The sequence below is a fragment of the Pelodiscus sinensis genome, chromosome 2, assembly GCF_049634645.1.
Source record: "Pelodiscus sinensis isolate JC-2024 chromosome 2, ASM4963464v1, whole genome shotgun sequence".
Lineage (NCBI taxonomy): Eukaryota > Metazoa > Chordata > Testudines > Trionychidae > Pelodiscus > Pelodiscus sinensis.
In genome coordinates, this window is record NC_134712.1 from 5,084,135 (window position 1) to 5,111,668 (window position 27,534).

A 27,534-nucleotide genomic window follows, 5' to 3' on the forward strand; every position below is an offset into this window, starting at 1 on the left:
TTATAATAGGAAAGTGAGGACTGGAGTTACTACGCACAGGTAAAAATTCATCAGGAATGTTTCTATAAGTGACGCTCCATTCTGCCAATAATCACAATGGCTATACTGCCTGCTACCATAGCTTCTTCCTTTCCAATGCAAGCCCATATGCACCTACCAGCTTCCTTAGATGAAATCCTCAACCCTTACTGTTTTGTCTAGTTGATGTGTGTGTGTATATCGGTGTGTTCCCATATAAATTAGATTTTTTTCTTTACAGTGGCCACTTTCAACTTGTCCTTCCACTATTGGGGGCACATCGGGGTGCATTAGTAGGAGCATTTCCAGCAGATCTAAGGAACTGATGATTCCCCTTTATTCAGCACTTGTGTAGCCACATCTGGAGTACTGCATCCAATTCTAGGCTCCCCATTTCAGAAAGGATGTGGACGCATTGGAGAGAGTTCCACAGAGGGCAACAAAAATGGTTAGGAACCTTGATCACATGACTTATGAGGAGAAGCTGAGCTTATTTAGTCTGCAGAAGAGAAGAGTGAGGAGGGAATTGATAGCAGCTTTCAGCTACCTGAAGAGGGGTTCCAAAGAGGATGGAGAGAGGCTGGTGTCAGATGACAGAACAAGGAGCAATGGTCTCAAGTTGTAGTGGGGGAGGTCTAGGTTGAATAGTAGGAAAAAATTATTTCCCTAAGAGGGTGGTGAAACACTGGGATGGGTTCTCTAGCGATCTCCATCCCTAGAGGTTTTTAAGTCCCGGCTTGACAGAACCGCGTCTTGGATGATTTAGTTGGGGTTGGTCCTGCTTTGGGCAGGCGGTTGGACTCGACGATCCCCTTAGTTAAGTCTCTTCCAGCCCTCGGGCTCTATTTCAGGAGCTGCATGCACAGTGGCTGGGGCAATGGGAGGACACAGTTGCTTTGAAAGGCAGAGGGTATGCATCTGGCAGAGGGCACTGAGGGCTCCCTGCGGTGCTTTCAGGACTGTGCAGTTCAGAAAGGTCCCACCCACGTGAGGCACTGCTGAATGTAGCTGAAGATACCTGCGTGGCTGCTACCCCTTCTTGGTCCCCCTCAGAGAGTAGCTCAGAGCTGGACTCTGACTGATTTGATGCTCCATTAACATTAGTGCAGTGTTCCACAAAATTCAGTTGCCTGATTTACGTCCATGATTTAGGTCTACCTTGCCTCACAGAAAACAAGGCCTTGGCTCTAAAGAAGTGCATGAAACACAAGATCCTTGATCACTGAAGAAGCGGCTCCACCATCTAAAGTTGTTTAGAGTGGCGTGGGCAACAGGATGCAATTTAAAGTGGAGAGAAGGGAGACAGTATATGGCACCATGGTTGAACGAGTAGCTCTGTGTCTTTCCATGTGTAGCCAATAGAAACAGCTGTGTCATTCTTCAATCACTGCACTACTTGCCTCACAATAAATTCCTTGAGAACTGAAAGCTGAGATAAGCCCTCCCTGCACCCTATACTTGCGGAGGAGTGTTTTTTCAGTACCTTTAAATATGGCCGTGGGTCATGGAAACTTATTTGTGAAGAGGCGAAGAGAAAGGAAGAGGCATCGTACTGATTATAAATTAACTGTGGTCTCGAATAGCTCTGACCAAAGAGCATCCAGTGGGGACCAATTAGCTACTTCTTCTTTTGATTTGCTTTTAAGAAGCATAATGCTAAATTGATCAGTTGAGTCGAGGTCAGATGCAAATTGAATACTTCATGTGGCACAAACTCCCTTCTCGCAGAGGGCTGGGCTGAATGGGCTGGAATGTGGAATCAAGAAGGACGGAAAGCTCGGATTTTCCCCTGTTAACCTAATAACTTGAGATATTAGAGCAGGCCTGTTTGGGAGAGTTAAATGATTATTATTTGGATTGTTGTCATGCCTGGAGGGCCCCAACAAGACCAAGTCCCCATTTTAGTACGAGCAATAGAAACACATAGTGAGAAACAATTGTTGCCTCGGACAGCTTACAGTCTAACTATGATGGTGTAACGCACACACTTCTTGGGTGTGGTGCACTGTCCCACTACCTAGTGGGGGCAAAGACCATTTACAGAGAGAATGAGTATGCTCTATAGCTGGCTTTTAGCTCTTACGGTAGAGGCTCGTTCACTATGCTCCAGAAGTTCTTGGTTCGATTTGGCCTGTTGGCATTACCCAGGATTAGCACAATGTGGGAGGAGGGCACAGAGAGATGAAGGAACGTGCTAAGGGTTGTGTACAGGAAGCCTGTGGGGCTCTTAATTCATTTAAAAGGCAGAGGACCGGGCGCAAGCCGAGAATCAGCTGTCCCAGCTCGCGCCTAGTCCCCACCACTGAGCTTCAGCCTTCTCAATGTTTTAAGAGTCTGGCGGCTCTTAATAAATTTAAAAGGCAGAGCCACAGCAGGGTTAGCTCCTGAGGGCGGGAGCTAACCCCGCTGCGGCTCTGCAGTTTCCCCCCTTATCGACTCATTGATTAGTTGATTAAACAAAATTTAACATCCCTATACCAATGAAGTACAAAGATGTTATAATCCTATCACACAGGATCAAATATGTTTTGGACTCTAAAGATAACACCAGTCTCTTCGTTCATTTCATGACTGATATCTCGAGTTTGTCCGAAGAAAATCTATTTTAGTGGGGACTTCTTGAGACTGGAAGCTTGGTGGGGGCTCAGTAAAGTGGGGGAGTAGCAACTGGACCATTTCATAAACATTTTGGACTCAGCATAGCTAAGGGAGAGTATCCTATGATAATTTCAAACACAAGGTTTTCTGTGATTTTTTTCCAGCCAATTGTCAGTGCTTCTTTGGGGCAGGGAACAGGTGGAGAGTCTTTGGCTTTCATCTCATCAAAAAGAAGCGTAAGTTTTGGTGACAGAAGATCTGTAAATATTTTATAGAATTCAGCAGAGAATCCATCTGGACTCGCATTCTTTTTTTAGCCTTCAGTTCTCTTATAGTTTAATTTTATCCACAGAGAACAGCAATCTTAAAACTTTTTGAACTGAGTTTGAAAATGCATTTTGAAGCATCCTCTCACCATAATGGAATAGAAGCATGTTTTTATTTAGATTTACTTAAAATGGCCTACCCGTCCCCTTTGCTGCTTGTACACACTTTGTTTTACAATCAAAACATTTATCTACGGCGTCTGGAATATATATAGGGCCCTGCTGAGTTCATAGTCCATTTTGGTAAATGTTAGTCCTAGGATTTAGACAATCTTACATGTCTTGGTTTCAGATACTTTACTCTACATTTTTATGGCGCTGTAAGTTATGGAGGTCCCAACCCAAAAGGAGGCTGTGGGGATATCACAAAGCTATTAGAGGGGTGTCTCAGTAGTGCCGCTTTTATTCCTGTGCTGCTGGCAGAGGTGGGTCTGACCCAGCCCTGGGAACGGCTTATGCAAGAGAAGAGAAAGTCCCATCCCACCTCAGCCTGGCTGGGACTAGTAACTAGAACCCTGCAATGTATGCTAGGTACCCCCCAATCCTGCCCCTCCCCAGCCCTGGGGGTTTAAATGGGTCTTGTTCTGCCTGTGAGTGTGTGGGGGTGAACGCAGCGCATGTCCCCAATCATCATCACACCCGGGTCTGTCATCTACATGACCCATTCATAAGGCCAGCCCAGTTCTCCCACCAAAAGGACCAACCCCCTTTCCCCATATTATGCCACCCTCAGTTCTGTGTTGCTGCTGGCGATGGCACTGCTTTCAGAGATGGATGCTTGTCCAGCAGCCACTGCTTTCAGACCACCCAGCTCTGAAGGCTGGGCAGAAATAAGGATGGTAATGACCCTGCTGCAATCGTCATATTTCACAGGGGAGACCGGATTTTATGGTCCGTGATGCTTTTTTCTTGTCCGTGAATTTGATAGGCCCTAGATATATGCGGTACCTTACAGAATCTAATTGATGTAACTATTAACAATACTCAGTTGAAATAGCAACAGTATCATTCCCCCCCCCCCCCCCCATGAGTATTTAATCACTATGGAGCAAATTGTGCTGCCTTTGTTTATACAGTGCAGTAACTTACTCTTTGAATGCTCTTGTGGTTATAAAGGAAACTATACAAGAAATAAAGTACAGGTTGAACCTCTCTAGTCTGGCACCCTTGGGTCCTAACTGGTGCCGAACCAGAGAATTTACTGAACCACGGGAGGGCAATATTGTTTAGCAGCATTCCCGCACTTCCATAGCTTAATGAGCTCTTAGAAGACATTTAGGGTAAATTAGAATTCAATAACAGCACAGATCACTGAGAACCGGAGCTAGTGGCTGTAAACAAACTTAATGGGGCTATGGGAAAATTGGCCACACCCATGATAAGTGGACATCCAGCTAATTCAAATCATGCCAGATCGTGGATGTTGCCAGACCAGAAAGTGCCAGACTAGAGAGGTTCAACTTGTATAACTTTACATGAGTATGTGTGTCTGATCTAGTCCCCACACTCCTTACAATTCATGGACTATTTTGATTTAATTGTGCTTGCTTTTGGAGTTACAATACTTAAGCTGTGCTTCAATCCGCTATGTTTTATTTTCTTTCCTGGCCTATAACTCGTGCATTATATATATTGTTTTGAAAGTTCCTCAGCCTGACAATAGAATCTCTCATTGTTGCTTGTGTGGCTTTGTTCAAGGTATGAAAATGGAGACTTGGGTTCAGATCTGAAAGATCACCCACATATTTAAAGGTAGAATTTTCCAGCTTCCTTTAGTAGATTTCTCTTCAAGCTTTTTTTCAAGCAAAATTAGGTATAATCGGATGCAACAATATTCTCTTCTGAAGAAACAGAGGAGGGGAGCCAGGAACTGGAGTATGAATTTGGATACTAATAAGATATAGAGCCTTGAATGAGTACTGGGAGGGTTTAGAAATTTCTTTGGGAATAGCTAGCCATCACAGATCATCCAGACTCGAGTTTCTAATCAGTGATTTTAAAGCTTTCTGAGCCTTGGGAGATGTGTAATGTGCCATGGATCTGTACTCCTACGCAGCGTCAGGGACAGCAGACATTTCCACAATGTAACAGACAGTGCTACGTCTACCGAAAACCCTGCTGCTCAGCTGAGTATTTTGGTTCTGTTCATGGCTGGGGAGAAAAATTTGTCTGAAGCTGAGATCCTGCCATTGTTTGAATACTCAGTTGGAGTAGTGTGTCCAGTTCTGGGTGTCACATTTCAAGAAAGATGTGGAGAAATTGGAGAAGGTCCAGAGAAGAGCAACAAAAATGATTAAAGGCCTAGAAAACATGAGCGATGAGGGAAGACTGAAAGAATTGGGCTTGTTTAGTTTAGAAAAGAGAAGACCGAAAGGGGACATGATAGCAGTTTTCAAGTATCTAAAAGGGTTTTATAAGGAGGAGGGAGAAAAATTATTCTCCTTGGCCTCTGAGGATAGGACAAAAAGTAATGGGATTAAATTGTAGTAAGGGAGATTAGGTTGGACATCAGGAAAAACTTCCTAATTGCTAGGCTGGTTAAGCACCAGAATAAATTACCTAAGGAAGTTGTGGAATCTCCAGCATTGGAGATATGTAAGAGCAGGTTAGACAGACACCTGTCAGGGATGATCTAGACAAGGGCCACTCATCACATGGCCCGTGGCCTGTTTGCGGCCTGCGGTGCAGTTTGGGTTTACGCAGGGCTCAACACACAACCTGCGGGTGGCATCCTTTGAACATGGCCTCCATTGGGAGCATGCTCCATAATGGCGAGTCAATATAATTGTCTTCTGTTGATATGCATTTTAGTTGTTAAATTCCTGTCGTTGCTCATTAAAAGATCTGTCATATGGGTGGAAATTGCGTAAATATTGCATGTTATTAATATCAGCAGAACTGACTTAAATGGTGCCTGTGTGTTGTGTAGCCTTGCCTTAGTCTTTGTATTCTTGCCCGTCAGTGTGAAAGAAGCTATTTGTCTATATTTGCATATATATTTGCAAGTACATGCAAGTTGTGGCCCTCGGCATGTGCTGTGAGTATCATTGTGGCCCCCAGGGCTTCCAAAGTTCAGTAGCCCTGATCTAGACAGTGGTTGGTCCTGCTGTGAGGGCAGGGGACTAGACTTGATGACCTCTCGAAGTCCCTTCTAGTTATAGTGTTCTATGATTCTATAAGTTCCACAATCCGGATACATCTCTTGAACCAGGGCAATCCATCTGATTCAAGAGTGATTTGCGTCATTTTTGAGCAGATTTGCTTTACATACTCGTCTCTCCATGGTACCCTTCCCAATATTGGAACAACCTAGTGGTTTTGGTAATTTTCCTTCCTCTGAATATTCCTCAGAAAATTGACTATTTCCTTATTTTTCCATTGGATGCATTCTCCTCTGAGCACTACACAGGAGAATTTATTACCCGCCCATGCTGCTGTAGGCTGAGAGAAAATTCATAGACTCTGAAGCCAGAAGTGGCTGCCATGGTCAGGCACTCTGGCCACCTGGACATGCATGTTGAAGTGGGATTGAAAGTACGTCTTACCGAAAAATATCTAATCTCATTTTAAAGACTGCAAAGGACCGGGAGTTCCCTACCCGCCTTGGTAAGTTGTTGCAGTGTTTAATTGTCCACACAGCTAGGAAATTGCATCTTACTTCAAGGCTGAATTCCAATTTCCAGCCATTATCTTGTTATGCCTTTGTCAGCAAGGGTGAATGGTCCTCCAGTACCACATCTCTTTTTCATGTGTAAGTAACCAATACGCAGTGATCAAGTCCCCTTTGCCAGTCTTCTCTTTCCCCAGCTATTAAATCAGGGATCCAGATGCCGTTAACTAGGAAGCAATCCGTTCCATCCATACCTTTAATAGAATTCTGGAGGAGCAGGCTGGTAGAGAAGTTCTCCATGGGCTGATCACTGCCCAGACACATGGTGCTGTAGGCACCCAGGGAGAATGCAGAACTGTGGCTACTCAATGACAGTTTCATATGAAGAACACGTTGCATCTTTCATCTCGGGATCTCAAAGCACTTCAGTCAGAATTCTTAAGGTGGCTGGCTGTAACCTCATGTCAATGGTGAGTTCACCGAGGGATGGAGAGGTGGTGACTTTCCGTTCAGATTCTCAGCGTTAGTGAAAATCAGACCCAAAGGCTATGTCTACACTCGCGGCTTCTTGCGCAAGTACAGCTGTTCTTGCGCAAGAATCTGCAGAGCGTCCACACTGCCCACCTGCTCTTGTGCAAGTAAATTTACAGTACGGCGTGGTAAGAGGGGGCTCCTTGCGCAAGAGCTACGCTCTTTTTTGACAGGTGTAAGCCCTCTTGCGCAGGAGCTCTTGCGCAAGAGGGCAGTGTGGACGCTCGGCAGGGATTTCTTGTGCAAGAAAGCCCTATGGCTAAAATGGCCATCAGAACTTTCTTGCGCAAGAGAGCGTCCACACTGCCATGGGAGATCTTGTGCCAAAGCACAGCTCGCACATGGCGGTGTGGACGTTTTCTTGCACAAGACTTCTTGCACAAGAACACTGGCGCAAGATGTTCTTGCGCAAGAATCCGCGAGTGTAGACATAGCCAAAGGGTCTTTACAATGAGGCTTCTACTTTGGGATCTAGGTGCCTGTGTAAGAAGTGGTAGCCTTCTTTGCCTTTTAAAAGGCGCTTCCGGGGGCTGCTGAAAACCAACGCTAAAAGCATTTGTTTCTGCAGCTTGAGCTGCAAAGCCAGGCTCAGTAGCTGGGCCTGTGACAGAGTCACTTTCTCTGCGGATCAGGAAAAAGAGGAGCACACGATGCACATGGACCACAGGTTTGTTCTGTACATGAGCGAGGCATCTGGGCCAGGAATTCCCTTTCCCATTTGTGAGCCTACAGAGAAAGGAAACCTGCGCCTCTGGAGCTGCATGCAGCTCTTCATAAGTCAATATGCGGCTCTTTGCATAGATGCCGACTCTGGAGTGGGAGCGACAGGTGCCAGATTTCCAATATACTAGGGGAGGGGGGCGTGGAAAGGTCACTGCTGAACCCCCAGCTCTTCCCTAGGCCCTGCCCCCACTGCACTCCTTCCCCCAAAGGCCCCGCCCCTTCCTCCCCCTCCCCTGAGCTTGCTGCACCCACACTCTTGCCCCCCCTCCCAACACCTGATCACAGCAGGCGGGAGGCATGGAAAGAGAGGGGGAGGTGCTGATCCGTGGGGCTGCTGTCAGGCTGGAGGCACTGGGGGAAGAGCGCAGAGCTGAGGGGTGCTACTGATAGATGACTGTGGCTCTTTGGCAACGTTCATTGGTGAATTCCGGCCCCTTCTCAGGCGCATGTTGGCCACCCCTGCCCTAAGGAGTCCCAAGATGGGAATGGGTCCTGTACAGAGACTAGAATGCAAAGCAAACAAACATGCTCATACATGATGCAAACTGCTCTTGAATCTGATTGATTGTCTGATTTATTCTTATATGTCTCCTCTTCACTTCCCCTCAGCCCATCACAGATGCCGATTTATTTTCCTTTGTCAAATCTCCTTTATTCACCATTACTTTTTCTGCTGTTGTGCTTACTGTACATTCTAGTTCACGCTTTTCATTTCATTCTTGAGATTTCAGTTTCATTTTCTAATAAAAACACTTTTCTTCAGCACGGGCAGCTTGTAGCTGTAATTTTCCTGGGTATTTTGCTTTCTGTCTGCATAGATTTGGATGTTTTCATATATATACACACACCGTATTTTAGCTCGTGTATAACCCATGGTTTTTCTTTGCTGTGTAAAAAAACAACAACGTAGATTACCTGCGGATGTGTATAACCCGCAGACGTTTATAACCCGCGGGTTCTATAGGCTAATTCATGGTAATTGCACATACCAGGATAAACTGCCAATGTCCTGCATTCCATCCATCTTTTGTTAGGTAGCCATCCTGCTGCCAGCAGGGGAACGGAGAGCGCAGTGCAGGTAAGCTGGCCGGCCTGCAGGAGGGGAGCCGCACTCGCTCCCAGGCCCCGTGCAGCCGCAGCCAGGCGCAACCCACTCTCCTCCAGCTGGGGGAACGGAGAGCACAATGCAGGCGCGCTGGAAGCTCGTCAGGCCCTCCCTACTGTGGAGCGGAGCTGACCCAATTCTAATGGGTAAAAATAAACTTGTATACCTCGCGGACATGTATACCCCGCCGAGTGGGGGGGGAGTTGTAAAAACATGTATAACCCGTGGGTTATATATGCTAATTTACGGTGTGTATATATATATACAGAGAGAGAGAGAGAGAGAAAAGGGTGCAATAAGATATTTGTATGACAATTTTTTGGGGCCATATCCTAAGTCCATTACAGAGTTTCCTTCATTGCTATTTATTCATTTGTTTTAAAATTACATTTCTGTAAAGGTTTGAAAAAAGAAAAACCTTGTGAAACAAACAGCAAATCATGTTTAAAAGTGCAGAATGAGAGCAAATATAGTGTATTAAATCTGAAATCCTGCCCTATATGTCATATTAATTCACTAGAACGAACAAGACTGAACCAAACAATAATAATAAATGAGGGCCGATTATGTTAAGTGAGCTGGATATAGAATCATGTTTAACATTTACATTTCTTTAAAGTATGCATTTTGTAACAAAAGGAAGAAAAACAAAACTCTTAAGAAACCCATTAGCTGATGGTGTTAGGCACTCTGGTCATAAATACCAAAACCAAATAAAATAGAACAGGAGAACCCAGCACACCCTGTTCCACCTCATCTGATTCTGCTCAGAGCCTATAGCACTGTGTGCTTCCACAGCTGGGTGACAGTCTGTGTCCAGACACTCCCGGTAGAGATCAGCGATGTATGAATCTCCAAAGCAGCAGCAATGGAATCAGCTTTTTGAAGGCAGTGTTATTGTGGCATGCAAATACGGTGGGTGAGGTTGTTTGTGAAGGCGTGTAGTGTCTGAACTTAATAGTCATTGGGAGAGATGTACATAGACTGTGGCCAGGAATTTATATAGATACAAAGCTAAGCTCATCCTTTGTGCTGCAACATTCAGCTTCACCACACAATAGGAAAGTGATCAGCCAAGCAGAGAGAGGCTGCCTTCCCAACTGGATGAGATAGCTACAGGCACTTGGCATTGTACAGATTGAACCTCTCTAGTCCGGCACCGCCTGCTGCCAAACCAGAGAAGTTTCCAAACCTCAGAAGGTCAATATGGTCTAGCAGCATCACCAACATTTCCGCTGCTTACTGGACTTGGAGAAGGCATTTAGGGGTAAATGAGAAGACATTTAGGTTTAAAACAAACAAAAGGAAGTTTTTCTTCATGCAGCGCACAATCAACCTGTGAAACTCCTTGCCAAAGGATGTTGTGAAGACTAGAACTTTAACAGGGTTCAAAAAAGAGCTAGATAAATTCATGGAGATTAGGTCCATCAATGGCTATTGGCTAGGATGGGTAGGAATGGTGTCCCTAGCCTCTGTTTGTCTGGAAATGGATGACAGGAGAGGGATCACGTGATGATTACCTGCTGTGTTCCCTCCCTCTGGAGCATCTGGTATTGGCCACTGTCAGCAGACAGGATACTGGGCTAGATGGACCTTTGGTCTGATCCAGTATGGCCGTTCTTATGCTGTTATGTAATTAGAGCTAAATAACAGCACAGAACACTGAGAAGATGGGACGGGGGGCTGTAAACACACTTAATGGGGCCGCGGGAAACTTGGCCACACCCATGATAAGTGGACATCCAGCTAACTGAAATCATGGTGGACCACAGATGTTGCTGGACCAGAGAGTGATGGACTAGAAAGGTTCGACCTGTACATAGGGGGGCCAGTTTTTGAGGAGAACCTTCAGTCAAAAAGGAGACCTGACAATGTCCAATCAGATCTACTGACTGCACACCCAAAATCTGATTATTGTGGGAAGGGGAGGTACTGGGTCATCACCTGCACCATCCCCTACTCAGCGGGGGCCACTTTCTACTTGTGTCAGTTGGCAGCAGTTTCCAGCCCCAGCTCTGTAGGCCAGTCCCTCCTGACTCACATTGACACCTAGTTGTACGGCCCAGGAAAAGACAAATGTTGAGCCACTTGAGAAACCCACGTCTTGGAAAATGAAGAAAAGAGGAAGTTACTTCCAGGCCAGGAGTAAGAAGAGGAAAAATAGGGGCAAAAAGCTTTTTAAAAGCAGACTTGTGGCTGAGGATTTTTATCCAGAAGCCAAGGGCTAGACAGGGTCTCCCTGAAATGTTGGATCTACTCTATGATGGGGACACTCTGAGAAAGTGTCCAGAGACACGAGGCAACCTGTATCAGAAAAGGGGATTTAGTTAACATGGATGTGGAAAGCTTGAAGTTGGGCCTTTGTTTATTTCTGTGGAACTCGTGTGTCTCCGCTTTTAGTTGCTTTTCATCTCTGGGGGTATGTCTACACTACCCTCCTAGTTCAAACTAGGAGGGTAATGTAGGCATACCGCACTTGCAAATGAAGCCCGGGATTTGAATTTCCCGGGCTTCATTTGCATAAGCGGGGCTCCGCCATTTTTAAATCCCCGCTTGTTCGAACCCTGGGCCGCGCGGCTACACGCAGCACGAACTAGGTAGTTCGAACTAGGCTTCCTAGTTCGAACTACCTAGTTCGTGCCGCGTGTAGTCGCGCGGCCCAGGGTTCGAACAAGCGGGGATTTAAAAATGGCGGAACCCCGCTTATGCAAATGAAGCCCGGGAAATTCAAATCCCGGGCTTCATTTGCAAGTGCGGTATGCCTACATTATCCCGCTAGTTCGAACTAGCGGGGTAGTGTAGACATACCCTGAGTCGGTGATTTTTTGTGAGTATTTTTATGTTTACCTCAAGTAAGTCTCTGTTGTCGAGTCTCTGTGCCAAAATGAACTAACTAGGGGTAGGTTTCACTCCTGCAGGAGCAAAGAACCAAAAGAGAAAAGTTGGAGTTTCTGGTAGTTTAGAACTTGATGTGCTCAGGTTTGGAGAGACGGGATCAGAAGGGCTATTGGGATTCCCCTGCAAAGAGTAACGAGGTTTCTGGAAGTCAAGGTGAGACCCAGGATTTCCCACCCCTGGATCCAAGCAGCCTCTTGTTGCAGCTGGCTCAGAAAGCTGGCGTCCGTGGAAGCTCCAGTGAAACTTGGCATCACATTCCCATCGTCTCATTCTGAGGTGTGCTGAGCACCTCCAATTCCATCCAACGTCAGGGAGAGCTGCTAATCCTCAGCTCTCCGGACCTATCCAGACCCTGCTTCCTTTCTTCTTCTTTTCCCCCTTCACAGCACCCGCCTCCTGATCCAAACCATTTACACAAAGACAAGGAACAGGGCAGGAGGGTGTGACTGATTTTTAGAGGTTTTCATAGTATTGTGACCTGAAATTTAAAATTGTGTGAAGGAAAGTTGCAAGTGTTTTGTTTTTTGTGTTTTTGTTTTTGGAAGTGGAGAGGAAATACTTTCCCACTTTATCCTTTTTAATATTTTCCATTTTGCTTTCAATCCCTTTCCCTTGGCTTTGGTTAGTTTTCCAGTCTACCAGTAGTGAAGAGGAATTGCCTATTTGGCATTGCACATTTGGACTGAGGCTTTGACTTCACTGCAAAAAAAAAAAAAGCGTGTGTGTCTGTGTGTAAAGCTGATGGATGCAGGTCCTCAGCAGGTTGGATAGAACCTCTGACTTTAGGATTTAAAGACACATGTCTCTACCTCAGGAACTAAAAGACAATAGGCTCTTAGCTAAAGCTATAGTGCAGACTTCACTCCGGTCTCAGTACCGCTGGATTACATACTTCCCTCAGCTGAGGAAGCGTCTTCTGAGCTTCTGAGACCTCCCAGCAGTTCATCCCAAACGAGCCTCCATTTGTAAAGCCAAAGGACCTGGGTCATCTGCAGGAGGGATTGAACCTGCACCCTTAGGGGCATCTTGAGGTTAAATCCTACTTGAGGCAAGGCAGGGGTAGTTTTAACTTTCATGTACGAAGGCAAAGTGAGAAGCCACAGAGCGGTAGCTGTGTTAGTCTGTCTGCAAAATCAACGAGGAATCCTGTGGCTCATTAGAGACAAAGGGCATGTCTACACGATGGAGAAGACCGACCCTCCAGAGGTCGATCTTCTAGCATTCAATTTAGAGGGTCTAGTGTAGATCCCCAAATTAAACATTGAGAGCAGCCCCCGCTGGTGTCCTGATTCTGCAAGAAAGGAAGCTGAGGCCTCTTGCAGTGTAGACACTGTGGTGGCTCAGCTTTATTTTGCGTAGCTGGATGGCGTACCTTAAGCCGACCTGCCTGGTCTAGTGTATACCAGGTATAACATGTATTTGGACATAAGCTTTTGTGCGTAAAACCCACTTCATCTGATGAAGGTTTTACCCATGAAAACGTGTGCCCAAATAAATCTCTTAGTTTCCAAGGTCACCTCCTTCTGACTCTGTAATTTCTACTCAAGTTTATCTGATGAAGTGGGTTTTACCCACAAAAACTTATGCCTTAATAAATCTATTAGTCTCTCTAAGGTGCCAAAGGAAGCCCTGTTTTGTTTTTTGGTGTTTTCCCTAGCAAGGTGGTCAGCCCTCTCCCCAGCCTTCCCCCCACTTCCGATTGCCCTCAGACAGATACATCAAGATACATTTTAAAATGCCAGGCATTGTCGTCACTGAGATTTTAAATCGAGGTAGCTAACTTGATGTAGGCACAGCCATTTATTTTATTTTATTTTTGTGGTAAAGACAGCCTGAATTGAAGTTTGGAAGCTGATCAGTACAGTCTCTTTCTTCTTGTCTTCTGTTTGTCTTGTGGACTCTGAAATGTAGTGACTTTTTGTTTTGTTTTGTTTTGTTTTGGTAAAGCACTTATTGTTCAAGTCTTGGTGTTTTCTCTTTTGTGACTCAGACCCATTAGAGAGGTGTTAGTTTTCACCCTTGATATTCAGGCATAGCTTCCCTTGACACTTTTAGGGTATGCCTACACTTGCTCTCTATCTCGAGATAGGAATGCAAATGCAGTGTACTGAAATTGCTAATGTAGCATGGTATTTAAATATCCTGCACTTAATTAGCATAATCGCGTCAGGCCACCATTTTGAAATCGCGTTATTGCAAAATAAAACACCCCATGTAGCAGCGTTATTTTGAGACTTTGAGAGAAACTCCTTTGACAGCAAAGCACTTTTAAGAAGATCAATCCAGTCGTCTATAGACCTTCTCTCTTCCTGCTTCCCTGCTTGATGTGGGATTGTTCTCTATAGTGTATTAGATTATTATCCAGTACTTAATTGAATTCATTATTGATTAACTCAGCTGCCGGGTAAGGTTTTTCAATCATTTCCACTGGATGAATATTTCACATTCTAAAATATTTTACTGTTTCATTCTAATTCATCTTTACTTCCTATAAGAACATAAGAATGGCCACACAGGGTCAGAGCAAAGGTCCATAGCCCAGTATCCTTCTTCCAACAGTGGCCAATGCCCAGTGCCCTATAAGGAGTGAACAGAGCAAGGAATCATCATGTGATCCCTCTCCTGTCATCCATTTCCAGCCTCTGACAAACAGAGGTTAGGGACACTATTCCAGCCCATCCTGGTTAATAGCCATTGATGGACCTAACCTCCATGAATTTATCTAGCTCTTTTTTGTACCCTGTTAAAATCCTGGTCTTCACACCATCCTCTGGCAAGGAGTTCCACAGGTTGACTGTGAGCTGCGTGAAGAAAACCTTCTTTTGTTTGTTTTAAATCTGCTATTAATTTCATTTGGTAACCCCTTTTTCTTATATTATGGGAACAAGTAAATAACTTTTCCTTATTCATTTTTTCCACACCAGTCATGATTTTATAGACCTCTATCATATCCCCCCTTAGTCTCCTCTTTCCTAAGCTGAAAAGTCCCAGTCTGTGCATGAAATTTCCTTGGATCATTCTCACAGTTCCTCTGCCTCCTACATCTTTTATACATTTTTAAATAAATGCCAAGAGTTGTCATATCAAACTTATTGGTAGTTTGGCCAAACTATACAGCACAGATTTCTGTAAAGACTTTCTGGTACATTTATGGGTGTTTAAAAACAACAACAACAAAAAGTTTAGATAATTTTTTTCCCTGAAGATAGCAGGAGTACAGATTTCGAAATAATGGGCTTGCTAGTGTGGACACTCTGCTTATTATTTCAAAATAACTCCCAAGTGTAGACCAGGGCTCAGGTGCTATAGGACTACTTGTTGATAAAAACAAAGGCAGCCCAAGCCCTCCATTATCTCATGAGGTGGAGGGATCTTATTGTTTTCCTAGGCTATTAAACCAGAAACCTCCATCTAGGGTTGCCAGGTGTCCGATATTCATCCAGACAGTCCGGTATTTTCGCCTCCTGTCCAGTAAAAAAAATTCAGAAAATACCAGACACCTAAAATGTCCGGTATTTTCTGATTTTTCCCGGCCAGGAGGCGAAAATACCAGGTGCTTACCCGGTTCCACAGGGAGCTTTAAGGCCCGGAGCAGGAAAACAAGATGGTGGATGGCCAGCAGCAGCCTGTTAGGGCCAAAAAGTCTCAAAGGGATTTCTTAAAGGGGCCATGCTGTTTTCTTTTAAATTTAATTTTTTTTTTGCTTAATAACTCTCGGGGTCTTTTTTTTCCTCAACAACTTTGGTCTCCCCCCTTTTTTTTCTCAACAGAATTTTTCCCCTGATGGTTTTTTTTTTTGGAGGGGGGAGTGTTCAGTATTTTTTGTTAAACCATCTGGCAACCCTACTTCCATCTTTAAATCTCCCCTCACGTTACAAAAGTCCTTTCCCCAGGCCTAAAATAACACAGAAAATGGCTGGAGCTATTATGTTCTATCATGTATCACATTTCATCTCCATTGTCTGTTTCTTCCTTCTCTTGCTCACAGTTTCCTCATGAGAGAAGTCACATCCTTTGATTTATGGGTAAAGTCCATCAGCCTGCAAATAGCTCGTAATCTTAGCAGAGTGGCCAAGGGATGAAAAGCCATGGAGAGTCCAATTCCCCACTTTTCGCTGGTGATGATCCCATCCCTCCTGATTAAGCGTGAGACATGGTGAACTGGGCACCACCAAATATATGTTTTAATATGGCTTAAATATAAGTCATATAAGTCGGAACAAAAATGGGAATGACAGAACAAGGAGCGATGGTCTCAAGTTGCAGAGCGGGAGGTCTAGATTGGATATTAGGAAAAACTATTTCCCTAGGAGGGTTGGGAAGCACTGGAATGGGATCTCTAGGGAGGGGGTGGAATCTCCATCCTTAGAGGTTTTTAAGTCCAGGCTTGACGAAGTCCTGGATGGGATAGTTTAGTTGGGGTTGGTCTTGCTTTGAGCAGGGGTTGGACTCGATGACCTCCTAAGGTCTCTTTGACCCATATAACTCTATGATTTTGTGAATCCAGACCATGCTTAGAGGATGAGTGACTCTATCCCAGGACTCTGGCCAAGATTTGGGGGTCATGGCGCATAATAAGGTGCATAAGCCCCCCGTGTGATGCTGTGGCCAAAAAAGGCAAATGCGATTTCAGGTTACACAAAGAGGGGACTCTCAAGTGGGAATCGAATGGTTAATTTACCTCTGTATCAGCACTGCTGTGACCGTGGCTGGACACAGTGTCCAGGTGCTGAGTTTTGAATATTGCTTCTGATTGACTACGAACTGCCTGCTTAGCAGTGCATGTAAATGCATGCGGTTGTTTTTTGTCATCCCGTCCTCCTTCTCGCCTACCTCTTGTGTCTTGTCATTTCGATAGGAAGCTCTCTGGGGCAGGGACTGCCAGTTCTTGTGTTTGTACAGGGTGTTGTCAGTCAGGCATCCTGAAGGGTTCCTGACAGGTTTTCCGCTTTGTCAGTGATGCTAAACTTCTGGTGGCGGCGCGCATGCTTCCCTGTCTAACGCGTTAACCATACGCAATTAGTTAACAAGACAGATTTTGAGAGAGCCCCCAGAAACTGCAAATTAAATGCGGATTAAAAGTACCCGGCCAGGTTTTTTGCCAAGTGAGATACAATAATAGTTGATAGCGAACAGACTTGCCACTGTGCCACTGTACATATTGATGCTGTGACAATGGACACACACCTAATTAATGCAATGGGTCTAGCATTGCCCCTTCTGTCAGGTGACGACCACCCTTTGGGGTGCACTTTTATACACCGATGCAAACAAGTTGCACATCACTCCTGACATATTAGGTTGCCACCCTCTGTTGCTTAATTACCATGCCTTACTTCACACACAGGGAGTTCAATTACTATCCTTCATGTTGTCAATTTAGACCCAGAACCTGGGCTGATATCCTCTTGTAATCTGTGGGGTGTGTGTTGATACAGAGATGTTTCTTAACAAAGTGTCTAGTCCCTCTTAGGTAGAAGTGTTTCTGTGATGTCAGCCCTGTTCTTGCCAATTTCTGTCAGCAGGTCCTGCCTCTTGCTCACAGCTTAACTCTCCTTTATATTAACAAAGTCTTGACCACTGCTGTCTAGGCCTCAGGCCTCACACCCGGCCTGTGATACCTGGGCTTATGTTTCAGGCCCTCATCTTACTACACAGGGTGTAACTTAGCAGTGTGGATTGTTCTGGTTGAAATCTCCAGGCAATGCCACTCTTAATGTTAAATACGTAGGTCAGGACTTGCACTGGGCGAGAGGTGATGCCCTGTGTCATTGAGAGCCAAGAGCATTGGGAAAGAACATGATTCTGCTGGATTGTTACAGTGTTTCAGTGATGGCCTATTTCTCTTTATTCAAAAGTACAGGCACTGTACTCACACCAGTCTCAAATGTGATTGGAGGCGGGAGGAAATGAGGAAAACAACTTGAAAATCAGTCCCTATCACTCAGCCCTTTAGAAAGTGACCTTGCCACCGAGAACAGGGGGGTGTCAAAATGACTGATGTTTTTTTTTTATTCCCCGTCTAACACTCTCTCTGATCAGCACTTGTATTGTACACTGACAACATATCAATCTAACTAAGTTAGCGATCTCTGTCAGCCTAAGCACTAAGTTATTCAGTTGGCGTGGTGGGTGACTTACATTGGGGAAGTGACTTTTTAGTGTAGAAGCTTACAGAATTACGTCGATGTAAGCTGCCTTGAATTGTCGACCTAACTCTGTAGTATAAGGTTAGGCCTTAGGGAAATCCAGATTGAAAAAATATACATAGGATAGAAGCAAGCAGATGAATTATTTGCATGTTGAAGAGGTCCCTTCTTACTCTCCTTTTCTATTCCATAATAATCTGCTGTTCCCTACTAGTTAAGCTCTGCTTTGAGATATGATAGTGTTAGATTTACTCCTTTAATGATCTCCAATTAACTAATTAACTCCTTTTTCTTATATTATATTTAGAAGGATCTTTCAGAATTGTATGCTTTTTAATTTGTTTCTGCCTCTGACATCCTATGCATTAATTTAGTCAGTCTGGAACATGTGGCAGTGGGAGTAAAAGTTTAGGGGAAATTAAAACATTTTTAAAATGGTGGAAATATAAAAAGAAAAACTGCAGTACAGAGGGTACAAAAATCAGTTTTGTCATTGGTGTAATGGACTTAGTTATTTGGGCTTGAATTAATCAGAAAGGTTAAATAAAAATGCATTGGGTTTTAGGAGCCAGGATGTCTTCCTTTGGTCTGATCCCTACTCTGTTGCTGAGGCACTGCGTAGCCTTGGTCAAGTCACTTCACCTTGTCTGTAAAAAAAGGGCTAATTTACTTCATGGGTGTGTTCTATTTAAATGTGCAAACCAGGGGATTGGGTGTAGCTGGGAAACTAGACTCAGTTCATGGTTTTAAATTGTCACTGTGTTGTGTGCCATTGCAAGAGGCGTTCTCGGTGAAGGGCATTCTGGAAATTAATGTAGAGAAGTAAATAAGAAAATGTGTAATTGTCACTTGAGATTTCAGTAAAGGGTGAAGGTCTTGGCTGGGTGAATCAAAGAGCAGCTGCAGGAACTGATCTTGCACAGAGAAGGGAGGAACGCTGGGATACACCCAATTCTGTGCAGCATCTTTCCCCTTTTCAGGGGGGGATTTGTACATAAGATTTGTGGCTGTCAGCACTAGCTGGATGCAGTGTTTCTGACGTGTGTGGATTTGTGAGTACATTTTGCTATTCTTTGAGTGTGTGAGGCACATCCTGGCGAGGAAATAAGTATTCAGACAGAAATTGGGGATGGAAATGACTAAGGTTGCCAACGTTCCTGACTGGCCGCCATTTGCAGCAAAGGTGTTCAATTGGGAGACTTGGCAATCACTACCTCTGTCCCCCTTCCCTGCAGAACATCCTGGGGTGCCTTTGTCTTGACCAGCATTAAATAATTCCAGTGATGGCTCTTGTGTAATGCCAACAGGTAGAACTGAACCTGGGACCTCTGGAGCTCATTGTAGGGTCCGCTACAGACTGAGCTAAAAGCCAGCTGGCTCTCAGCTAAGGCTGTAGAGCAAATTCATATTCTCTCTCTCTGTCTCTCTCTCTCTCTGTAAGTGGCCTCAGTGCCTGTACATGGGACAGTGAACTACACCCAGCAGGTGTGCAGGTCACACTAGCTTGTGGGAGGGGGAAGACTGTCACAGTCGAGATGATTTCACCCTGAGAAAACGTTACCTGTTGTTCACTTGCATATTTCCTTTGCTCAGTGTCACCCCGTTACTCCTTGTTATTACCTCCATGGGCCCCAGTTAACAACTCTCTCCTCTCCTTACTTCTTACAACCCTTTGGAAATGTTTAAGGAGAGTATCTCCCCCTCGTTGTTAGACAATCCTAACCACGCTGTTATCCTCCCTGTCCTTCCAAAGGCTTCCCAAGCACAGGTATGGCTGGAGAGTGGTGTTACCACCTTATTCTTAGTAGGGAACCTGCAATAAAGAGGTCCAGGGAGTTGTACATGGCTTCTCTGTAAATCAGGGGTGGGGAACCTTTCTTGTGTTGGGGGCCACTAACCCACAGAAAAATCAGTTGGGGGCTGCACACAAGAGCCTAGGGGGACATAGGCTAGTAGATGTTATGTGCTCTAGCTCTGCAAGTGAGATATAGCTATACCTATCTCATAGAGCTGGAAGGGACCTTGAGAGATTGTCAAAAGTCCAGTGCCAAGTGCCATCCCTGACAGATTTGTCCCAGATTCCTAAATGACCCCCTAAGGATTGAACTCACAACCCTGGGTTTAGCAGGCCAATGCTCAAACCACTGAGCACCAGCAGGGGCTCCCCAGTGTTGAACCTCGGGGACCAGATCCAGGCAAGTCGGGAGCCACATCCGGCCTCCCGGGCCTGAGGTTCCCCACCGCTGCTATAAATCATGGCTGGACTCCTCCTGCGTTCTCTTGCCCACGTTGCCACGTTTTCCCATTAGGCCCTGCTGCTACTTACTTAGCCATCTCCAAGACGTGTTGGTAGCGAGGCTGCGCGTGAGGATCTGTGTTAGTACAAAGCAGTGTGCGAGGGGCTTCTCGGAAACCTTGCACGTGTAATTACAAGGTCTTCCTGGGCACAGTTGAAGTGGGGGCATGGAGAAGTTTGCTTGGTGGGTGCAGCAGGACACTGAGATTTGGTAATTCCCTGTTGAATTATTTTAAACACGTTGTCTTCCAGGTGCCTCAACGTGGAATTTCCAATCCTAACTGAAGTCTCAACAGCTGTGTGCCTGTCTCTACAGCGTCTTCCTCACTGCCTCCTTTACCCCATTGGTATCTGAGGCGAATGCACACAACTGACTGTATCTATTATTTTGAACAAGTTGTAACACCCCCTGTCTCAATTCACTTCTGCATAACAACCATCCAAAGTTAATAACTCTGCTCTGGTTACATAGGAGCAAATTACAGAGCCTCATTCCCACCCGCTTCTTCCCTCCTCCCCGTTCGTTTACAGCAGCTTTGCATTAATATTCAGAATCCATAACCAACGGAAAGGAAGATGAAGCCTGGATTCCTGAACTGACTAGAAATTTAATTTTGCTGTTCACTGAAATATGTAAAACTCCTGTGTTTGCTTAGTGCATTGACAGATTAAGACTGTTCTACATGCAGGGTTCACCCAAACAAGGAAAAAAAAACCCAACAAAACCCAGACAACATAGCATGAAATGACAAAGAGAATACGGTGCTACAAAAAACCCAACAGATTCGCTCAGGCAACAGCTCAATGCATCAACGGTGGGAACATTTTAGTAGTAAACTTCTCATCCTCGGCTGTATTCTCTTGGGAATAGGAGCAGCAATGCCGAGCCATTAACTGGGCTGCAGTGAAAACAGAGCATCGCACTATGGCCATGTGAATGGATTATGTCTTTCATGAGCAGATCTCAAAATTGTTTTATTACCGTTATCTCAGCCTCACAGCCCTTCTCACCCTGTGACCTAGAAGATGAGCCAGGGAACACGGGTGTAGATGTCAATGGGTTTTCAGTATACAAGAAAATGGATAATTCATTATCCCCCACTCTCCCTCTCCCAACCTTCTTTGGGCCATTCTATTGAGCTAGCCACCAAAGAATCCTGAAAAACTAACCGCTCCCTTGGAGGGGGGAAAAAAAAGTGTTTCCAGGAATAAACCTTACAACCTCAGTATCCCGCCTGCTTGTAGTGCCATGCTGCTATCCATAGGAACCCGGCTGCTCGATTTCATCCAGTCTGTGGATGGAAATCGAAGAAACATTTGTGATGTCACTGATGGAGCACGTGACTACCCCAGATGGCTACTCTTGCTTCTCTGAAGTTGAAATAGTCAACCCCAGGGTCTACAAGCTGGTGATGGCCAACCTAGGACAAATACATTACGTGCCATGAGTCCTAGCAGCCATCCAAGGCTTGGTCTACTCTATAGATCTCGTTACCCCACAGTGACTTCAGTAACTGTGCCATTAGCCTCCTCACGTAAGCTGAACTACCCTGTTCCTGTGATTTGTGCCTTGGTAACCACAATGAACGGACCGAAGGCAGAAGGACTTCATTCCTGGAAGAGATCTTTTCATGTTCAAGGTCCTGGGGATAACAGTGGATGAGAAGCTGGATGTGAGTCAATAATGTGCCCTTGTAGCCAAGAAGGCTAATGGCCTATCAGGGTGCATTAGAAGGAGCATTGCCAGCAGATCTAGGGAAGTGATTATTCCACTTTATTCGGCTCTGGTGAGGCGACATCTGGAGTATTGTGTCCAGTTCTGGGCCCCCCACTCTAGAATGGATGTGGAAGCTTTGGAGGGGGACCAGCAGAGGGCAACCAAAACGATTAGGGGGCTGGAGCACATGACCTATGAGGAGAGGCTGAGGGATTTGGACTTATTTAGTCTGCAGAAGAAAACAGTGAGGGGGGATTCGATAGCAGCCATCAGCTTCCTGAAGGGAGGCTGTTCTCAGTAGTGTTCCTGGAGAGAGGCTGTTCTCGGTAGTGATGGATGGCAGAACAAGGAGCAATGGTCTCAAGTTACAGTGGGGGAGGTCTAGATTGGATATTGGGAAAAAAACTCTTTCTCAGGAAGGGTGGTGAGGCACTGGGATGGATTCCCTAGGGAGGGGGTGGAATCTCCATCCCTAGAGGTGTTTAAGTTCCATCTTGACCAAGCCCTGGCTGGGAAGATTTAGTTGGGGTTGGTCCTGCTTCATGCAGGGGGTTGGACTCTATGACTCCTGAGGTCTCTTCTGGCCCTAGGATTCTATGGGTATGTCTACACTACCACCCTAGTTCAAACTAGGGTGGTTAATGTAGGCAACCAGAGTTGCAAATGAAGCCCGGGATTTGAATTTCGGCTAGTTCAGACTCCGTGCCCGTGGCTACACGCGGCACGGACTAGGTAGTTCGGATTAGGCTTCCTATTCCGAACTACCTGTACTCCTCGTGTTATCCGGTTCCTGTCCAGCCTGTCCCAGTACGCTTGGGGTACCAGTGTTAGACTATGACACTGCATGGTGATTGGCTGCAAATAATTTTGAAGCTTTTAAACATATTGCCTCCTAACGTGTCCTTGTGCAGCGCTACCAGAGAACAGACAGTTAATATTACAAACATCACAGGAGAACTAAAATATGTCAGCTCAGAGACACACATTTTTAAAGCCATCCCCTATAGCTATTCTGATTGAGCCTCATACTGAACATGTCAAAGGTCGTCAAGAGCGTAGGGATTCGTGCAATTTTATCAGCTGAACACAAAACCGGTGATTTTTAGAAGGAGTCAGACAATAGAGCTTGTTCAGAAATTCAGGATCTCTGAGGGAAGAGAGTGGTATTTCTCCAGGTGATGTTCCAGAACAATACAGTTTTTTTTTTAATAATTGAATAAATCTCTGAAAACAAAAGCCTGGAAAGTGACATGATGCCAGCATAACTGACAGAGTGGAGCCTGGAGACCAAACCATTGGAAAGGACTTGGCATTAATATTAATATTGTGCAAATCTTTGTGGTAGATCTCACGTCATGATCTCAGAGTATTTCTGTGTTAGTAACTTTGGCTTCACAGCATCCTTGCAAGGCAGGTCAGTGTCATTCTGCCATGTTACAGGGGGGAAAACTGAGAGTTAGGTGTTTAGGTCAAGATTTTCAGAAAATGCTCATCTGTCCCCTTTTGACAGTGGCATGGGGTCTGGAACACATGCCTTATAGCAAAAACATAACGAGGATCGATCTATTTAGTTTATCCAAGAGGAGGTTAAGAGACAATGCGATTAGCCTGTTACCTACATAGGCGTCAGATATCTTGGCTCTGCAGTCTAGCAGGCAATAGTATATTAACATCCAATGGCTGGAGGCTGAAGTCTGCAGAGTTCAAACTGGGAGTGAGATGCAATTTTTTAACGATGCGGAACAGCTCAGTCAAGGATGTGGCTTATTCCTCTTCTTCACTGGGAAGCAAGAATGAATACCTTTGTAAAAGGTGTCCTCTAGGTCAACTACTGGCAGCAGAGCTTGATGCAGGGATTAGCGCAGGATCTCAGCTGCGAAAGCAGTGGGGTTGTAAGGAAAATGATATTTCAGCACAGGTATTTTTATTGAAAAGATGCAGGGAATAATAATTGACCAAAATGTACACAGGACAGTTGCCAAAGGCCCCACGGGCCCCACTAAGTGAACTCACAAGCTTATGCCGCACCCCCTGATGCTGAATTAGTGGAGTTTTGAGGAAGTCATAGAGGTTTCATAAAATCACAGGATCCCTGACTTGCGTGACTAGCCTTAGTTATAAGTAAGCGTCTTTGTTTTCATTTTAAACCGATTTTTACCAAAATTGCTGGCTTTTGCACACAAATACGATTCTTTTCTTTTCTTTTCTTTTCTTTTCTTTTCTTTTCTTTTCTTTTCTTTTCTTTTCTTTTCTTTTCTTCAGATTTTCATCCTACGTTTGTATCATTAACATCTATAAAATAATTTCTTTTATTAGGAAAATACCGTACATATCATGATCTATGGCAGTGTGTCCCAACCTTTCGTGGCTGTCGGGCACCCAGGGGTGGGGCCGCTCACGTGCCGGGCGTCCGGGGGAGGGGCCACTCATGCGTCACGCTTCTGGGGGTGGGGCCACGCATGCGCCACGTGCCTGGGGGTGGGGGCCGCCCACGCACCCTGAGCCCAGGGCTGGCACCACGCATGTGCCACGTGCCCGGGGAAGGGGCTGCCCATGCGCCACACGCCTGGGGCACGCACCACGCCTGTGCCATGCGCTGGGGGCGGGGCCAGCCCAGATGTTTCGGTGGGTGCACATAAATGCCCCGGCGGGCGCCATGGTGCCCACGGGCACTGCGTTGAGGACCACTGATTTGTGGAGTCGCAGAATCATAGAAATGTAAGAGAGGGAGGGACCTCAAGAGGCTGCCTAGTCCAGTCCCCTGCATTCCTGGCAGGACCAAGCACCATCTAGACAAGTGGTTCCCACCCCTTTTTATACCAGGGACCGGCAACCTGGTCGCAACTTGCGGCGGACTGGCAACATTTGCATATTTACATATTAATTGTGCAAATAACAAATAAACCATTTCCTGATTTGCCAAAATATGTATCCCCGCCCCCTCATACAATACAGCCCTGACTCCTGTGACCCCCCCCCGCATATTATTGTATTCAGCCCCGGTGGCCAGAACAGCCACCTACTGGACAGAGCAGAGCCCGGCCCACTGCCATATTACAGATTCCATCCAGAGAAGTTGCCTTCTGCTGCAGGCTTTGGTAGCTAGTGCAATGAATAAATCCCTCACTCCAGCAGAAGCTGCTCTTTCATACCGTTGATACACCTAGACTAGATAATTCCTCAGTAACGCCTGACTTGACACGTATCTCACATCTCTTCCTGAAATGGGGTACATGCGTTATCCCCATTGTACACACCAGCAAACTGAGGCCCAGAAGAGTCGTGTTTGTTGCCCGAGGTCAAACATTGAGTGACTGGGAATAAAATCTGAGATCCCCTGACACCCTATCTTCTGCCCTAGCTGCTTGTGTAGGTTCTTGGTAGCTGTGTGGGTTTTTATTATACCCTCCTCCCCAACATGAGATGTAGCTGATCAGCTCCTAAGTCCTGCCATCTCCTCTGCTGTAGGCACCGTTTCCTGTGAAGGGCTCTCCACTGAACAGGTGTAACACCGACAGGCAGACCCGAACCTGGGACGTTAGTGCATGAGCCTCCACAGCCTGAGCTGAAACTCAGCTAAGGCTGTAGAGCACATTCAGTCTCTCACTCTCTCCGTGAGCGGTCTATGTGCCACGACACGGGACAGTGACCCACGCCCAGCAGGTGTGTGTGTTACACTGGGGCAGGATGGAAAACCGCTGTTGTATGGTCTTGCCACCCTCACAGCTGGGATTCTACTGGCACATCCATCTGCCCCCCAGAGAGCTTCTCTATCCACCTCCTACTGCTCTTTTTCCTGGCCCCAACTCTGTAAGCAGGGCTGGAGCTACCGGTTCCAGTTCTACTCCCTAGGATGGGCGGGAGGGGAGCCAGCCTACTTCCCAGGCTGTTCTTCCTGTTGCTGCTTCTGCCACATCCTGGCTACTCGCCCAACCCTGCTTCAGCACCTCGGTCCTTATTTCTTTCATTTCCAAGGCCTGCTGGCTGAGTCATGTTTGGCCCTTCAAGCCCTTTGAAATAATCTAAGGCGTCAGGGGCAGTGGTGGATTTGTGTGGCAGGGGCAAGGAGACAAAGGTGGAGATCTGGGCTTGCAGCTGCCAGAACTGAATTGGTTTCAGTCCATTGCTGTTTCATGCAAGATCTTTTTACCGGCACGGAGAAATACAACTGGCTGCAGTTTTTGTACGGGAGGCCCAGGAGATTATAAAATGGCCATAAACTAGAGCGCGTCAGGCCTGCGGTGTGACGGATGGACTCCTGTCTGGCTCGGTAGTGAAAATGCGGCAGAAGGCAATGCCTGCCTTCCTTTAACGCTACCCTGTGCTCGCCTTCCGTCTGAGGATCCCAACGCATGCACACCTGGTAAAGAATGAAGTCTCCTGACCCCCAGTGGGTGTTGTTATCCTCATGTATAGTATAGAAAAGGGAAATAAATGATTTGCCCAGAGTTGCACAGCAGGCCGCTAGAAAGGCTAGGGGCATATATCCTGATACCTGACCATGTCCAGTCCTCTGTTCTCACCAGTGGGGATGGGTTTGTGTTTTTTTTCCCCCTTTGCAGTCTCTTTTAGATAATGTGAGTGCACTTTAGCCAACTGTTCTTTTTTGTGTCCTTTTTCAGCCTTACCAGAGAATCCGCATTCACCACCTAGTAGAAAATGTCTTATGGTTCCATTGATGGGAGTGGATTCGGAAGCCGGAACCCCTTTGGAGGCCCGTCGAGACAAGGATATCAGCCCCTCGGTAAAGTACTGATTGTGTGCTATAATTTACTCTACCTGACTAAGCTGGGGAAGGCGTTTTTCATTTGTCATGTGTAAAAAGGCTGCTATATCCCAGTAGCCACATGCTGCACTATGTGGTGGATCATTTTGTGTGGTGATTAGGCACAAGGAAGTCAAGTGAAAGATCTCCCCTAGGCCCACTTCTCTGATGTCAGTTCTGTGAGCTAGACAGAAGTTGTGAGTTGCTTTCCAAGTGGTCTCTCAGCACGTTATAAAATATCCCCATGCAATATATAACAGTATTGCCTGGGCACATTATATTCTTGGCCCATCGGTAGCCAGCACTTGATGCTTCAGAAGACAATATACATCCCACCACTATGCACCTAGTCCCTGTGTAGTGTGTGTAGGTATGAGATTGATCCTTCACATGCATGATACTCCCTCAAAGTACAATTTAATCACCACTCTTCACTGTTTTAGGGCTGTCTTGTGCAGTCCTTATACTGAGGACCAGTCATCCAAATAGTCTTATTGACTTCTCTAGGGCTACTTGCATGGGTAAGTACTGACCTACAAGAGTAAGGGCTTGCCTGCACTGTGGGGCAACGTGTGCTACTGGGGTGTGATTTCCAAAGTGCACAAATGTGTTGCACGTTAATTGTTCCGTGCAGACCTTGCTGCTGCATGGAAGGTTCCTCTGTGCACTGAAAGTAATAGAATCATAGCTCTGAAGGCTGTAAGAACCTGCAAGCCATCTTGTCGGACCTCCCGTGTCTCCCAAGCCACCACCTCACCCGTCTTCCTACTAAATCCAATAACTGAATTGGCCCGAAGT

At 45.8% G+C, this 27,534-nt stretch overlaps 1 protein-coding gene across 12 annotated transcripts in view; it reads left to right on the forward strand.

Annotated features, from left to right (window-relative positions):
- Positions 1-27,534, forward strand: part of TSNARE1 (t-SNARE domain containing 1) — a 731,183-nt gene that overhangs the window by 204,702 nt on the left and 498,947 nt on the right. For 11 of the 12 annotated variants that reach the window (XM_075920025.1, XM_075920027.1, XM_075920034.1 and 8 more), the window contains one exon: positions 26,594-26,715. In XM_075920025.1, the coding sequence (XP_075776140.1) occupies positions 26,631-26,715 (85 nt within the window). In that variant the 5' untranslated portion in view covers positions 26,594-26,630. Of the gene's footprint in view, positions 1-2,830; positions 2,853-26,593; positions 26,716-27,534 lie in introns of those variants that run through there. The other variant, XM_075920029.1, reaches the window with a different exon arrangement.